The sequence below is a fragment of the Cetorhinus maximus genome, chromosome 4 (assembly GCF_964194155.1).
Source record: "Cetorhinus maximus chromosome 4, sCetMax3.hap1.1, whole genome shotgun sequence".
In the NCBI taxonomy this organism is placed as follows: domain Eukaryota; kingdom Metazoa; phylum Chordata; class Chondrichthyes; order Lamniformes; family Cetorhinidae; genus Cetorhinus; species Cetorhinus maximus.
Genome location: NC_135882.1, coordinates 68,237,699 through 68,254,753, shown reverse-complemented (window position 1 = coordinate 68,254,753; position 17,055 = coordinate 68,237,699). Strand labels below are relative to the sequence as shown.

The 17,055-nt window shown below is 42.2% G+C and overlaps 1 protein-coding gene across 4 annotated transcripts in view; it reads left to right on the top strand.

Moving 5' to 3' along the window:
- LOC144679671 (uncharacterized) overlaps window positions 1-17,055 on the top strand; it is a 665,324-nt gene that overhangs the window by 61,963 nt on the left and 586,306 nt on the right. For all 4 annotated transcript variants that reach the window (XM_078540272.1, XM_078540271.1, XM_078540274.1 and 1 more), the window contains 2 exons: window positions 42-112; window positions 4,981-5,116. In XM_078540272.1, the coding sequence (XP_078396398.1) occupies window positions 42-112; window positions 4,981-5,116 (207 nt within the window). The remainder of the gene's footprint in view (window positions 1-41; window positions 113-4,980; window positions 5,117-17,055) is intronic.

Genomic DNA, 17,055 nt, shown 5'->3' with positions numbered 1-17,055 from the left:
GTTTCCTCTAACCATATTCCTTTTCCTTTTATACACTGTAGTTTTCTTCCCTTAACTTGAGGAATATTCCATTGGAGCTAGTTGCAAAATCAGCACTTCATAGTTCAATCAGGTAAGTGTAGAATTACAGAGATTTTGCCTGGCTTAAGCCAAGCTGTGTAATCTGATGGCTCACTAAGTGCTCTATGTTTGGATGGAAAGAAATGGGTATAACTTGCGCCATGCACGCTATATATAGTTGTACCAAGCATTTATTGGCCTAACAAATGATCCTTAAAAAGATTGCAGGAGGCTGAAAAAAAAAGTCAAAGAACATTCTTTTTTCTTGTTCATCTTGAAGAACAGGCGTGCTCCTCTTGAGTCCACAAGGAACTTTGGGACACTCCTGGCTTATTTTTTTGACCCTGCGTGGGATCTCCTTCCTCCAGCCCCTTGACCTGATCTGCCTGTTGGTCAGCACAAGAGCCAGTTGACCTCCCTGACCAACCTGCTTCAGCAGGATACCGGTTTGGTCTAATTGTTTCTTACCTTCATTTTAATGGGGCCCAATGCTGAATTTCACTCGGTCCTCAAACTGGAAAGTTTTGGACACCAGTTTAATTTTTCCCCATGTAACTGTTGTTCAGTTTCCAGGCAAACAAGAGTGCTGTCTTACAGCACAGTGCTACTGTCTTACAGACAGTGTTGTCTAACAATTTTTAAATTTCTCTTTTTTTTAGGTGAAACACTAAAAAGGCTTGCTTAAACCTGTAATCAAATTGTTAATTGTAGAATGTGAAGGTTGCTAGTCCAGTCATGCTGCCTACTTTGTAATGCACCAAATTTATGTAAGGTCAGTTAATGTAACAACAGGTAGATTGATACGAAATTATTGAAGTATTTGTTGTAGTTTTGAAACCATGGAGCCTTCCCTGTTGTTTAGCTTTCCTCAGCTGGTAAGTTTTGACATCTGCTGGTTTGGAACAGTTGTCAACAGCAGGGTAGCTGCTTTCAGTAGCAGTTGGCTGGATGGCTGCATGCCAGCTCGTACCATCTGTGCACCTGACATTTCCTTCTAATTAACAGAGGGGTTAATTGTTTTGGCAGGCTCAAGTGTAGTGTCTAACATTACCCAAGGGAAATTCGTACAAGTGCAGGAGTGGTGGGGAACTGGGGATGGTGGAGCTAACATTCTATTGTCAGACAATGGTTAACAGTTTTACTGGCTAGGCATTTGCAATAAGCTTGAACAATTTTTCTGATGAATTATGCCAGGCTGCGGTAATGATGTAGAAGGAATTGAGCTTAGCAATGCGAAGACCACTGCCTCGAGGCAATTGTGGGAGACCAATTTGCATGTTATTACTGCATATTCATACCTAATTTTGTTAGGCTGTGCTAATAGAATAAAATGACAGTATGAAAAACCTAACATCGAGTCTATTGCCAACAAAGTTTTTGGGTTTCATTTTTTGGTTTTAATACTGATAACTGATCGTTTGGATAAAGATCCAGAAATTGACAGTAGCACCATTTTTTAGCCTGACAACATAATTTATAAAGCTGTATTCTGTGAGGTTTGTTTATACTGATAGTTTTATATAATTCTTGTAATGCTAACTCTGATAGTGTAAGGTTCATGGCTTTTCCAAATATGAAATTACACTAAATACCAAAAATAGATACCTCTTTTTCTGACTATAATTTGAGTTCTGCTATAATTTGAGTCCTGCAATATTTTTACAATATCTTTACATTTTTCATTATAATGCTTTCAGATATGACTTGGGATACTTAATTATATATTATCCTGCTTTCACATTGAACCTAGTAACTAAAACTTCTATTAAAGGCTGGACTTTTGGATCACAGGAAAATATTTTTTATTTTAACTTCATAAATGCTAAATATATTTTGCCTTGATAATTAGTAATTGAAATTGAATAAACTGTTGTATTTTATTAGCTGATGTTTTTTATTGGTTCATGGGATATGGGTGTTGCTGGCTAGGCCATTTATTGCCCATCCTCATTGCCCTTGAAAAGGTCGTGGTGAATCGCCTTCTTGAGCTGCAGTCCGTGTGGAGTAGGTACACCCACAGTATTGTTAGGCAGGGAGTTCCAGGATTTTGATCCAGTGATAGTGAAGGAATGGTGATATAGCTCCATGTCAGGATGGTGCGTGGCTTGAAGGGGAGCTTGCAGGTGATGGTGCTTCATGCTTCTGCTGCCCTTGTCAATCTCAGTGGTAGGGGCCGTGGATTAGGAAGGTTCTGTCAAAGGAGGCTTGCCGAGTTACTGCAGTGTATCTTAAAGATGATACACTCTGCTGCCACTGTGCGCCAGTGGTAAAGGGAGCGAATGTTTATGGTGTTGAATGTGATGCTGATCAATGTGATAATATTAAATGCTAGTTAATGTAATATAAACTAGTTTTTAGTAACACTTTTCTAGTAATGGAAAGATGTTGTAAATTGCCCAATAAGGTTGGCAAACTCATCCGAGGCCCTTGGGTCAATCTCAGCCAACTTGATAGGATGATATCTTGGACCAATGGGCATGTCATAGGGGAGTTGACATCTAACCACTCCCAGCAGCTCACTGGAGTGGCTTTGACCTCCTAGCAGGGAATCCCACAGCTCTGCCTACACTGTGCCTCCAGTGACACCGCAACTCAGACATGCTTTAACCAACCTTAACCATACAGCCTAAGGAAGAATGTGATGAATTTACATCATAAATCCCCGACTTTCTTTCATATTTCATTTTTTTCCTCATTTTATTTGTTTCATGTAACCTTTATGTTCTGAGCAACTACATGTTATTGCTTAATGAGGGAAAGGGACAGGCAGCATTCAGAGCCAGGGAAGATGAAGAGGCTAGAGCAAAAAGTTGACAGAGTGTGACAGAGCAGAAGAAGAATCATTATTGCAAGTAAGAGACCTGGATGTTCGCCAAGTTGGGATGGCATGGGAGCCCTTTAAAAATAACAGGCGGGTCCCAATTCTGGGGTTCCTGATTCCTGACCTCATTCCTGGGCTTTCTGATTTCTGCCGGGGCCTTTTAAGGGTGCGGCTTGGTTCAGATCAAATGCCCGCATCCTGCACTCCAAACTTAGTCAACAACATTGCGAAGATAGGCACGTCCTAATCCTCTGCAATTTTCATGTAGTCAGGCCAGCTTTTTAAAGAGTCGTAGTTTCACAGCACCTCAAAAGGTGTCATGAACCATGGTCTGCATGATGAAAACTTTTGAAAGGTAAGTTCAAAAAGCCCTTCTCATGCTCCCTATGCCAGGTTTTATAGTGTATAGTGAGTCAAGGGGCGTGAAAGCCCCACAGCTTGGAAACATGAGGGACTATGGAGGTTGGACGGAGGGGCATAAGGTAGCATGGATGGGGCATGGGAAGTGTGTGGCTTGTGTGAGGAGTGTGGGTTGAAGGGCTTTACTTTTCTCACTATAGCTGGGATGGAGTCCCAGCGGCACCAAGGCGGGCCTTTTAAACAGCCCACCTCGGCACTGGGCGGCCTCTGTGGCTCCCTCCGACCGCTTTCACAGGTTGGCTGTCTCAGCTGCATTCCACACCCGACCCATCGATGAAGATCCCATCTTTGCGGACACTTTCTCCCGAGGTGGGCATGCGAGGCAGGGAATTTTCCTGACTCCCACTACCCATCTCAAAGATGAAAATCCAGGCTCAAGACTCTTTCAGGAAGCTTTCATTTATGATTCTCGCCATAATTGTGAGTCAGACCAAGATGATATTGGCACTAGATTAGAGGTATGTGAATATTGTGGAACAAAAAAGTGGAAAAAAGAGCCATCTTTCATGTGTTGTGTAAATGGTAACATCTGATTACCATCCTTAAGTGAGCTGCCTGACCTACTGAATGTTGTTCTTATGGGAACAACAACAAAATCAAAACATTCCTTGAAAAACATCAGTAAATATAACAGCTGAGTAGGATCGTCAAGAAATCTCTTTATTTTGGCTCAAGAAGGAAGTTCTAATGTGATTTATCATTAAATATTTAATGTTTCAACAAACATTGAAAATGCAGACAGTGGCACTGAGAATGTAGAGGATGACACTACAGATGGTGTCTTTGACACTGATGATGAAATATTCAGAATATTAACAAACACTGAGGAAATAGGTGTAGATGTTGATTTTGATCCTGAGGATTTTGAGCGACACTGAGGATGTAGAGTATGATTAGTAGAAATCATATAGGCAAAATTGTAAATCTAATTAAACTAGAGTCAAGTAAAGTAAACGAAAGTAAATTCATTGTGAAAAAAATTGTCAAGTAATATTTTTGAGCATAATAATTTTGTGTGAATTTAGGTATGTGTTTCATATTTGTATTATTAAAATTGTTGATTAAAATAATTGTGTGAAAGAAGGTAATTATGTGAATTATTGAATGAAACTTGTTGGATATGTGGTCCATATGCCCTTAGGATGAATATCTCAGCTTATTACTTAATAAAACAATTTTTTCTTATTTTTAGTACCTTATTTTTAACTCCAAACCCTTTATTTAAGAAATAGGAGCAGGAGTAGGCCATTTGGCCCAATGAGAATTTCCTGGACTGAGGACAGGTAGCCCAACTTGTACATGAATAAAATTGACAACATGTACATTATCTAGATCTTCATATTTCCTATTTTAGTTATGACTTAATTTGGTTATTAGTAATGTGGTATGACATAAAGCTTACTATGTTGAGCTCACCATGAAAGCTTGTTCCATCTGCTTTAATCATAGGTTTTTGTCTGTTTTATAATCTTTGCTTAAAGTTATGTTAGTAAACATTGAGGTGCCTAATAACATAGTAAAATCATGCAATAAGTGAGATGTAATTATGATAAATTAACTTGTATTTGCCATAATTTTGCTTTTGTAAATTTTTCACGAGCTGTTAGTAAAGATCGAAATGTTATGTATAGTAAATGGAATTTTATTTTGGCTATGAACTATACATTTATACCCAACAGAGAGAAATCTGAGGAGATTTTGAAGCCCCACTTGAAAAGCTTAAAATCCCAGTTGGTAGCTGGAGATCAATTGGCTCAAAGGCTTCCTGAGGAACTAAAGGAAGTGTTGTGTGACAGTGGAAGAAGTGAGGCCGAGGTATGTTTAATTATATTATTCAAAGGAAATTACATGCAGCAGAAAGTGCTTGAATACTCTGCAAATGTTAGCCTCTGTGGAGAGACCAGACAAGTTAATGAATGGTGCTCACTGTTCATTATCTCAAAAAGCTACCCACAAAGATTTAGTGAGGTCTAGAACATAGGCCAGGATTTTCCGCGCCTGCCAGCGTCGGGAGTGTTTGGTGGTGAGTGGACAATATGGCACGATCAGTTTCACGATGGCGTGAAACCAGCTCGTGATTGTCTGCTCAGCTCGCCGATAGCGGACCGCGTTCTCTGCCATCAGACATCGGGAACCTCATTGTAATACAGCAGCATATCATTATTAGCCCTGCCTGCCGGAATTGTCCCCCCCCCACAGCTGGATCGTCCACCCACTGGCGGGAAAACACGCCGGTGTAGAACACACCTTGACAACTGTGATGTGCAGAAGTCGGGACTTAGCCACCAGGGCTTTGCTCACGTCACAGACATTCAAGGAGCAGAAGATGCTGGAGCCTGACACCAGTTGCACACTGGAGGAACATCCATGGCATGCTGGGTGGATTGTCATGGACGTGGCTCTGCTGCGAAGCAGCGCATGGAAGTTGGATGATCACCGTTGATGCTCATGATGGATGATGTCAAGGGGGTGGGAGAGGAAGGGTTAGGATTGCCTGGGAAAGGAAGAGGTTATGGGAGTTTGAGTTTGTGGGGTGGCTGGGGGAATGAAGATGGTAGGATGGGGTGAGGTTGGGAGGGGGGGGAAATTAAGTTGTTGGGGGGAGGGAGAATGAGGGAGGAGAGGGTAATGGGGGAGAAGATGGCAACTGGGGAGTTGGGTATAAGGGGGGCTAGAAGGTGCAAGGGAAGGAATGCGGAGAGGGGAGGGTGTCTGGGGGGGAGGAAGGGGTGTGGAGAGGAGAGGGTGTCCAGGGGGAGGAAGGGGCGCGGAGAGGGGAGGGAGTAAGGGCGGAAGAAGAACTAGGAGCGGAGGAAGGAGTCAGGAAGGGGGTAGTGGTAACGCTGGAGGAAGAGGTAAGGCTGGAGGAAGGAGTCGGGAGGGGGAGGGGCTAAGGGTGGTGGAAGAGGTAAGGGTGGAGGAAGGAATCTGGAAGGGGGAGGGACTAAGGGGGTTTGGGAGGACTAGTGGGGGTGGGAAATGGGTTCCGGCAGGGGGGAAGTGGCTCCAGAGGGAGAAAAGGGGGAAGGAGTGTGGAAAGTTGGGATGTGCATGTGAACGTGCATGGAAGGGGTCGGATAGGTCCATGTCTGCCTCCTGGGGAGTGAACTGAGGGTGGGCGTGGTATGGAAGAAGGGCCCTGGGGGTGGGAAGGAGCAAGTTTGGTAGGGGTGAATGTGGATTGTGGTGGGATTTTCAGGTAAGAAGGGAACGTGTATGTCCGCCTGGACATTCCCAAAGGAAAAGGGTTGTGGTTGGTAGATAATGGAGGGGAGATGGAGGGTGATGCTGGGGGTGGGGGGTCAGCTCTGATGGGGGAAAGGAAATGGGTGACTAGGGGAGGGTAAAGGACAGGGGAGCGAAAGTGAAACCGAATTAGCGCCGTGCTGTCCAAATTGAAAGTGAAACGAGAGTCGTGGTGGGCGAGATCAGGTGCTGCATGGGAATGTGATGAGTGGGTGGGCGGAGATGCAGGTCAGCTCAGGTGGACAACTGAAAGTGAACCTCAGCAGGCAGTATTGAAAATGCTCAGGACATTGAGATGAGTGTGAAACGTGAAGGATCCGCATTCGTGGGAGTGTTCTTGCACAAGGCTCCGAAAAGCCCTGCCCCGCAAACATTTTTCCTTCCAGAATCACTCGTGGGCCGGCTGCTCCCTCTGCAGTGACGGGTCTTCCAGGCTACTTATTTCCACCTCTTCACTGGAGGAGGAGTCCACTCGGCTGCAGGTGAAGATATGGATGGAGCTGAGGGACTGGCTGGCTAAGGGTGTCAGTTCCAGACCTCCCTGTGAATCATAGTAGAGATAATATTTCATGGCAACAGAGTCAAAAGCAGGAGAGGAAGCACCCGCAGTTGCGTTGAGGGAGGGTTGATGTGGTGCAAGATCCTCAGGTTAGTGTTCGCCGCCGACTTTACCGTCACCACAGGCATTGTCCACGTCCTCGCCAGTTAGCGTGATGGCACACTCCTCAAAGTGAGTGAGGGGCCTAATGTGGGCCACTCCACCCCCAGTCTGGTGATGTGAGCAGGCTTCTCATGCAAGAAAGCAGATGGAGAGAATGTGAGCATAACACATGGCACTGCATGTAATGTTTGTGTGGTGAACGGCGCCATGGACACAAATGAGGATGTGAGCTCGAGAGGATATGAGCCTGATGGAGATGTGAGGGTGTGCGTGAGTTAATGGTGTTGTCGCTTGATGTGTGAGATCCCTGTGGATGTGTGATGGGTTTGTGTGTGAGTTGAGAGTGATGAGAAGAGTGAGTTACCCTGGCAGAATGAATGGGACCATTCATACTATAGTGGCACTGGGTGGCGGTCCTCTTTTGCAGGGAATTGGCACTGACCACCGCCTCCCAAACCTGGTTGGTAATGCCGATGCCCACCCTGCGGCCAGAGCAGGGGTAGAGGACATTGTGGTGGGCCTCCACGGCATCCAAAAAGTGTTCCAGTGATACATCATTAAACTGGGGGCTGCAGTCTTATGATAATAGCAAAAAACTGCGGATGCTGGAAATCGAAAACAAAAACAAAAATACCTGGAAAAACTCAGCAGGTTTGGCAGCATCTGTGGAAGGGAGCACAGTTAACGTTTCGAGTCCGCATGACTCTTCAACAGAACTAAGGAAAAATAGAAAAGGGGTGAAATATAAGCTGGTTTAAGGGGGGGCGGGGTTTAAGGTGGGTCTTGTCCCAACCCCCCCTTAAACCAGCTTATATTTCACCCCTTTTCTATTTTTCCTTAGTTCTGTTGAAGAGTCATGCGGACTCGAAACGTTAACTGTGCTCCCTTCCACAGATGCTGCCAGACCTGCTGAGTTTTTCCAGGTATTTTTGTTGTTGTTGTTGTTGTTGATGTAGTCTTCTTGCCTTTTGTGAACATCTTTTCTGCAGTGGTCATGGCTTGGAAGCACTGAGATATGTACGTGCAGCTAGACTTTAAATATGACGCCCGGCATGATGAAGTGGCAAGATGATGGAGGATGGGCAAAGAAATGGCGAAGAAATGGAAATGGCATGTTTCCTGGGAATGCATAAATAATATGGCAGGTTTGGGACGATATAGCGTGAAAATCTGCCATTGCGTTTTACCTGCCCGCTACCACACTTAGCGCAAATCTGGGATGATTCCACCCATAGCTTTCCTCATTTTTGTTGTCTGTTCCTTTTTGCCACCATCTACAAGGGATCTGTAGAATCCAACAGCAGGACAAGCAGTAGGCAGGCTGATCAGCCCATCAGATTGAATAATTCTTAGACAGCAAGCCAGGAAGTAAAAAACAGAGAATGTAAGTCACATTCAAATCATTGTACGGTCAGCAAAATAAAGATCAGGACATACACATGGAGTTAAGGGAAAAACATAAATGTCAGGACAGGCTTTTAAAACAATAGCTTTTATTTTGTTAAAAATCTGTAATTTTTAAATGTTCTTAGGCAATGAGACACCAGAATTGAAGAATTAGTTTTTCAGGGCTAGAGGGATTGTTCAATATTTATTACTTAGTACATCATTTAAAAATACAGTTACTCCTGTTCTGAACAGGATTTAACATTTTCATTGGTTTTACAGTAAGAATAGTGCATGAATAGTTGTAGTTCACAATAAATCAGCGATTTCTAATGGTTCCATCAGCGAAGACTGCAACAGTACACCCAAGGATGTCCAGGGTATCGCTGACTGTAACTTCTGAATTTCCATGCTTAACCACATATACGGATGCCAGATGTTGCGCTGACAGAATTGTTGTTCATTGTACTGCAAATTCTGGGACATTGTTTTACTTGTGTAACCTTTTTCAAAGGGGGATTACACTCAAAATGTTAACTTATCTACTCTGTCCATTGAGGCTAACAGGCCTGCTATGCCATTGTAGCATTTTCTATTTTTGTTTTACATTTTAACTATCTTCAGTGTTTTTCTTTAACTTGTATAATGTTCTTCATATGATATAAATATTAGCCTTTGATCGACAAACTTGAAGAAATATTTTAAATTATACATTCATGTGAATTTACTGCAGCTTTCTTTTGTTTATGCATTATGTCATAAAATATTCTGCATCTATTAAATTCCTTTAGAACGTACCTATAAATTCACTGTCTTCCTAGCAATGACCAAAGACAACTAATGTAATATTAGTAGGATATCACATCCTTCAACAATTTCTGTAATGTATCAAAACATTGAGAATTTAATCATGAAGTAAGATAAAGTACATTAAGTAATTTTAAAAATGAGGAAAACCAATTACAATCTTATACTTTTTTTCAAAATAACAGGGTCACAAACAATATAATTTCTATATTTGTCTCTTAAAAGATAGTTTATACATAATAGAACTATGATACTTTCAACAGACAAGATCCACTCTAATTACACCACCAACTGCCATTATCTTTGAGCTAAAAACTGTAGTGCACATAGCAGCATTTGCTGTAGTGAATGAATTAAACAATAGAGTTGGATCTAATATAGACTGGCTATTCAAAGTAGTAACGATTTTTTAAGGGCATTTGAATTTTTATTAAATAGACAAAATCTCTGCTGAAGCAATTGTTAATATGCATTATCTGGAAAGTATAAAGCTGCGAGAATTTTTCACTGTATATAGTATTTTCACAAGCTTCTTTTCAGGCAATAAACTAATGTTTTATTATAATGTAGTGGTTGCTGATAAGTAGCATTTTTATCACTTGATGCTTTGAGATAAAACTACAATACTTAACATCGTTAAACTTTTAATTTTACAGAACAAATAAATGTAAAAGTATTTACCAACAACATAGCAGTACAAAGTCAAAACAAAGTGATATGATTGCATTATCTGCATCTATTAAAATCTCAGTTGTATTTGTAAAATTTGACAGAACAAATCATTGGAAAACATCCTAGAGCATTAATTTTTACTTGCGCCTTCTGTAGTTAGTGCATTGAATGATAACAATGTCATGAATATAGCTTGTTGTATGTTGTAATATTCAACTTTATTGATGAAAAATATTGTGAATAATTTTAAATTATGTGTATTCAATGGTTTCAAATAAGGGTTGGGAATCTATGCAGTATCCATGAAGAGGTAAAAAGGTTTATAGAAATTTATAAAGCTCAAAAAAGTAGACACTTCAACGCTTTTCAGTATAAAAAGCTTAACTGTTTCATAGAAGAAGTCTCCATTTTCAATCTCCCAACTGTCTAGCCTTTGGCCCTTCGTTTGCCACAGCAAGCTCCCTCAAGTCTGCTTTTGCTGCCTCTTTGTCATTTTCTCCCGCCCTGGTTGTTCCCCCGTCATCGTTCTCATTTTCCTCCCTCAAGCCCAAGGGATTTTACAAATATGGCATACAGTTGACTCAACTAATCATCACATGGTTTGGCTGGAGCAAATGAAGCACAATTAGACCTTCCCCATCTCTCCCAAAACTGCTTACTATCCAGGATCATCTTGGAATGCAGAAATAGCCCCATGAATTATTTTCTCTGCTAACAATTGTCTCCTTAAACCCCTCTCCCCTTGTCCCTACATCCTGGCCTCCTATGTTTGAGAAGCTCATGAACTTATTTGTCATTAAGATTGAGATGATCCATTCAGCTGTCCTGGCACATTCCTTTCTTTCCCATCAGCTACCAAGCTAGACCTCGCTCAAGGTTCAACCCCTGCATCTAGCCTAAATGTTATCCCATCATTCTATCTATCTTACCTGTTAACACTTCTACAACTCCTTTTGCTTGGATGATACCCATCTGGTCCTTATAGGTTTCCTCTATTTTAAAAGGTGTTGCCTAAGTGACCAAAATCGTGATGCCCTATGCCAATACCTTAATTTTTTGCTTTGACTAACTACCCTCAACTTGTTCATCAGTATGTAGAATAGGTAGTGTTTCAGAAAATATAACACAAGCTCTTTGCTGAAAGTTTCCTTCCTTAGGCTGGAATCGTCCCAGATTTGCACTAAGTGCATTAGCGGGTGGGAAAAAGGACGTTTTACCCACTGGCCGCAATGGCGGCTTATCACGCCGTATTGTCCCAATCCCACCTCATTAATCAAACATTCCCAGGAAACATGCCATTTGGCTGGCGGGCGGCCTCCGATTCGCCCGCCATGCTGTCATCTCGCTGCTTCCTCACAGCAGACGCCATATTTAAAGTGCAGCCACGCGCACACCTCTTAGTGCTTTCAGCCCAGGACTGCTGCGCAGAAGACATGGCCCCGAAAGGCAAGAGGACTGTAGTCCTTCGATTCAGTGGCACGTCCCTAGAATGCCTTTTGGATCCACCATATGTCCTCTACCTCTGTTCTGGGCGAAGGTCAGCAAGCAAGGTCACCAACCTGCACGGGAGGCAGTGGTAGAGGTGGTCAGCACCAACACCCTGCAAAAGAGGACAGCCACCCAGTGCCGATAGAGGATGAATGATCTCCTTTCCACCAGGGTAACACTCTCAACTCATACACTCACAAACCCATCACACATCCACAGGGTTCTCACATCTCAAGACGACAACACCAATAGCTCTTGCACACACCCTCTCATCTCCATCAGGCTCATATCCTCTGGAGCTTGTGTTCTCATCCAGTCCATGGGTTCAATTTTACCCCCCTTTGGGGGGGTTGTGCGGGGGCTGGTGGGAGTGAGCGTGAACCCGATCAGTGCCAACGATCGGGTCCGTGCTGCCACTGTACGTGGGCGGGCCAATTAAGGCCCGCCCAGCGTGACGCTCGCCCGGAAGCGCTTAGCAGCCCCTGTGGAACATAGCAATCTTTCGCACTGTATCAGTGGTATTCCTTTCATATATATTTCTCTGATTTTTTTAATATATCAATAAATAGCTCGACCAACAAGACCTGATCAACAGCTGCACAACCAGATAGCAGCCAATAGAAACAATAGTTGTTTATAAAAAAATTGAATTTGCGGGGAAAATAATTGATATAATAGGTAATAGTCTGATTAACAGTTATCCTTATTGTGTGTGTTTTTGGCATCCAGATGTTTGTATAACACATCTGTCTAACATCACGGGGCACTTAAACAGCTTGTCTCTTTCTAATTAAGTCATTATGCACATTTGTACATGTGTATATTAGCGGTTTATTCCACATTCTAGTGTAGACAGAAATATTGCATGCATCAACCTTGGCAGACAAGATGTTTCAAAAATTTAACAGTTTTTAGATGACAGTTTTACATTGCCTTTTTTAACACTTATTAACTAAAGAAAAAATGCAGCATTTGAAAAGAGAAATTACTGAAGCATGATTGAATAGTTATTGCTTAACAGAAAATGCATTGAAGTCTTTATTTGTTAATGACATTGTTGCATTCTATTGAATCAACCTCTAAAAAGCATGGTAATAGTTAAAAATGTAAGTTTAGAGATTATTTTAATTGAAAATATTGAATTGTGGAGCTGCCACTGCCCACCTGGCTCTTCGTTTCTTTTGCAATTTATAATTGATTTAATAATTTAATATTCCCATCATCACAGATGAATTATTTATTACCCATAAGCTCTTATCTTACTAATTATTTAATTTTAGTGGATGCAAGTATTTTATTAAAATCTGAATAGTCATGTTCAGTGATATATCAAACTTAAGCATGACAGTGATGCATGGGGATAAGGCAACTGAAGTTTATCAGCTAAGATAAAAGCAAAAAACTGCGGATGCTGGAAATCCAAAACAAAAACAAAAATACCTGGAAAAACTCAGCAGGTCTGGCAACATCTGTGGAGAGGAGCACAGTTAACGTTTCGAGTCCACATGACTCTTCAACAGAACTAAGGAAAAGTAGAAAAGGGGTGAAATATAAGCTGGTTTAAGGGGTGGGGGGGGGGAACGGACAAGAAGAGCTGGATAGAGGACCAGTGATAGGTGGAGATAACCAAAAGATGTCACAGACAAATGATCAAAGAGGTGTTGAAGGTGGTGATATTATCTAAAGGAATGTGCTAATTAAGGGTAGAAAGCAGGATGAGCAAGATACAGATAGCCCTAGTGGGGGTGGGGTGGGGTGAAGGAATCGAAAAAGGCTAAAAGGTAGAGATAAAACAATGGATGGAAATACATTTAAAAATAATGGAAATAGGTGGGAAAAGAAAAAGCTATATAAATTATTGGAAAAAACAAAAAGGAGGGGGAAAATCGGAAAGGGGGTGGAGATGGAGGAGAGAGTTCATGATCTAAAATTGTTGAACTCAATATTCAGTCCGGAAGGCTATAAAGTGCCCAGTCAGAAGATGAGGTGCTGTTCGTCCAGTTTGCGTTGAGCTTCACTGGAACAATGCAGCAAGCCAAGGACGGATGTGTGGGCATGAGAGCAGGGTGGAGTGTTGAAATGGCAAGCGACAGGGAGGCCTAGGTCATGCTTGCGGACAGACCGAAGGTATTCTGCAAAGCGGTCACCCAGTTATCTTTGAAGTAGTCCTTGCCTGCATGCAGCAAGATATGGACAACATTCAGACTTGGGCTGATAAGTGGAAAGAAACATTCAGATCATACAAGTGCCAGTCAATGATCATCTCCAAAAGAGAAGTCAACTTCCTGGGAATTACATTGACTGGATTAATTGCACTCGCCATATAAATACTGTGTCCAAAAGAGCAGGTCAGAGACTGGGAATTCTGTGGCAAGCAATTCACCTCCTGATTCCCCAAAGCCTGTTCACCATCTACAAGTCAGGAATGTGATGGCACATTCTCCACTTGCTGGGTTAAGTGAAGCTCGGATAACACTCAGGAAGCTCAACACCATTCAGGACAAAGAAGCCCGCTTGTCGGCACCTCATCCACCATCTTAAACATTCATTCCCTCCACCACTGGCGCACAGTGCCAGCAGTATGTACCATCCATAAGATGTACCTCAGCAAATTGCCAAGCCTTCTTCAACAGCACCTTCTAAATCTGCGACCTCTACCACCTAAAAGGGAAAGGGCAGGAGATGCAAGGAACACCGTTACCTGCAAGTTCCCTTTCAAGGCACACACCATCCTGACTTGGAATTGACTTGACCGTCTCCTGCCCATCGTCTGCGCATACACTCCTTTCAAGTGAAGCAGCACTTCACTTGCACTTCCCTCAATTTAGTCTACTGCATTCACTGCTCCCCGTGTGGTCTCCTCTACATTGGAGAGACCAAAGGCAGACTGGGTGACCGCTTTGCGGAACACCTTCGGTCCGTTCACAAGCATGACTCAGACCTCCCTGTCGCTTGCCATTTCAACACACCACCCTGCTCTCATGCTCACATGTCCGCCCTTGGCCTGCTGCAATGTTCCAGTGAAACTCAACGCAAACTGGAGGAACAGCACCTCATCTTCCGATTAGGCACTTTACAGCCTTCCGAACTTAACATTGAGTTCAACAACTTCAGATCATGAACTCTCTTCTCCATCCTCACCCCTTTCCAATCCACTTTTTTCTAATAATTATTATATATTTTTGAATATATTTTTCTTTTCCCACCTATTTCTATTATTTTTAAATTTATTTCCATCCATTGTTTTATCTCCACCTTTTAGCCTATTTCGATCCCTTCCCCCCACCCCACCCCCACTAGGGCCATCTGTCACTTGCTCATCCTGCTTTATACCCTTAATGTCACCATTAGCACATCCTTTAGCTAATATCACCACCATCAACACCCTTTTGTCTATGACATCTTTGGCAATCTCTCCTTTGCCTCCACCTATCACTGGACCTCTAGCCAGCTCCACCTGTCCCACCCCCCTCAAACAGCTTATATTTCACCTCATTTCTATTTCTCTTCAGTTCTGATGAAGAGTCATATGGACTCGAAACGTTAATTCTCTCTTCCTCTCCACAGATACTATCAGACCTGCTGAGTTTTTTCCAGCTATTTTTATCCTTGTTTCAGATTTCCAGCATCCATAGTATTTTGCTTTTATCTGACTTGGAACTATATTGCTGTTTCTTCATTGCCACTGGGTCAAGATCCTGGAACTCCCTCCCGAACAGCACTGTGGGTATGTTTACTCTGCATAGACTGCAGTGGTTCAAGAAGGTGGCTCTCCATCACTTTCTCTAGTGTAACTAGGAATGGACAATAAGTGTCTGGCTTTCCAGCAATGCTTACATCACTTGAACAAATAAAAACAAATGTGTGTGATATATTCTCGCTTACATATCAGTCGTACTTATATTGACATATTTTTCCTTTGATTCCCATTAATTTCAGTTATGCTAGTGTTCTTTGATGCCACACTCAGTCAAATGCTACCTTGATGTCAAAGGCAGTCACTCTCACCTCCCCTCTGGAATTCCATTCTTTTGTTCATGTTTGGAATAAGGCTATTAATGAGGTCTGGTATCGTGCCCCTGGCAGAACAGAAACTAAGCATTGGTGAACAGGTTATTGCTGAGTAAGTGTTGCTTGCAGTATTGTCATTGGCACTTTGCTGATGGGATTTGAAATCATGTCTCCAGAGCATTAGTCTGGTAACAGTACCATTATGCTACCATCCTCACCGCTCATATATATTCACCACTCTCTGCACAAGGTGATCCAAAACAAAATGTCTGCTTTCCTTCGAAGCATGAATTTGTACACCCTTGCTGAATTAGTCATTATATTAAACATTAAGGTTTTATTTTCCTGTACCTCTATAGAATATTGAATATTTCAATTATTTCATTTAAGAGCCAATTTTTCACCAGTGTAAATAACCAGTCTCTTGTAGCCCCTCCATATAACTCCTGTGCTTCGTCTAAGTTATCAATTTAGTGTCCTTTACCAAACCTTCTTTAATACCACGCTGATATGGTTACCATAATTGTACACAATATTCCAGACTGGGCCAGACATAGCTTTGAACAAACTCATTATCACTTCCTGGCACGTAAGTTGTGTGTTTAGATGTTAGAACTTAAGATCAAGATTGCTTTGTTTGCAACTGGCACATACTATACTAATGGTTTTGTGTAATTTATCTACAATTGTTTCCAGATTTTTTTTTGAGCTATATTCTGTAAACTAAAATCATAGTTACACTAAAATTGTTGGCATTGATCACCATACTTGAGTATCCAGGTTATCAACATTATAGCAATAATAATGAGAATTTGCTGTTCAACAAAATACTTAGTTTTAACTTTTTTATATTTCATAATGTCTGTATAAATATAATGGTTAGATTTACAAGATGGCTTAATAATGCAACATATTAATATACTAATGCCAGATTAATATAAATATGCTACTATTGTTGCCACCAGTGCTATTTCAACAATCTTTGTATGAATCTTTCGTCTGTGCACTGCCAGTACTACCTATCCCCAAATTACAGAGAGAGAGAATGAGAGAGAAATTCATTCATGTAGCACTACTTCTAGTGGTACTATGCAGACTTTCCTCAATTTTCCAGGGCAGGCAGCACATGGGCCACACGGCACCCATCTTTAATATGGATGCACACAGTCAGGTAAAGGGGGCCCATAAACACTGGCATAGACTTTTTGGGTTTATTGGTCTATTTCTCTGCTGTAAATTCTATGGCCAGGATTTTCTCCTCGTCGGGCAGGCTCGGCCAGGCTGGGTGGGAGCGGATGGGAAGTCGACCGCCACCCACGATCAGGGTGGACCTCGATTTCCAATTAAGGCCCACCCAGCGTGAAATGCGCATGGCAGCGCACAGTGCTGCCTGTGTGGGGGGGAGGAGGGCGAGTGTGCAACTTCGCGCATGCGCATGGGTGTGCGCTGGAAAAGCTTGCTGAGGCACAGAGCTGCCTCAGGG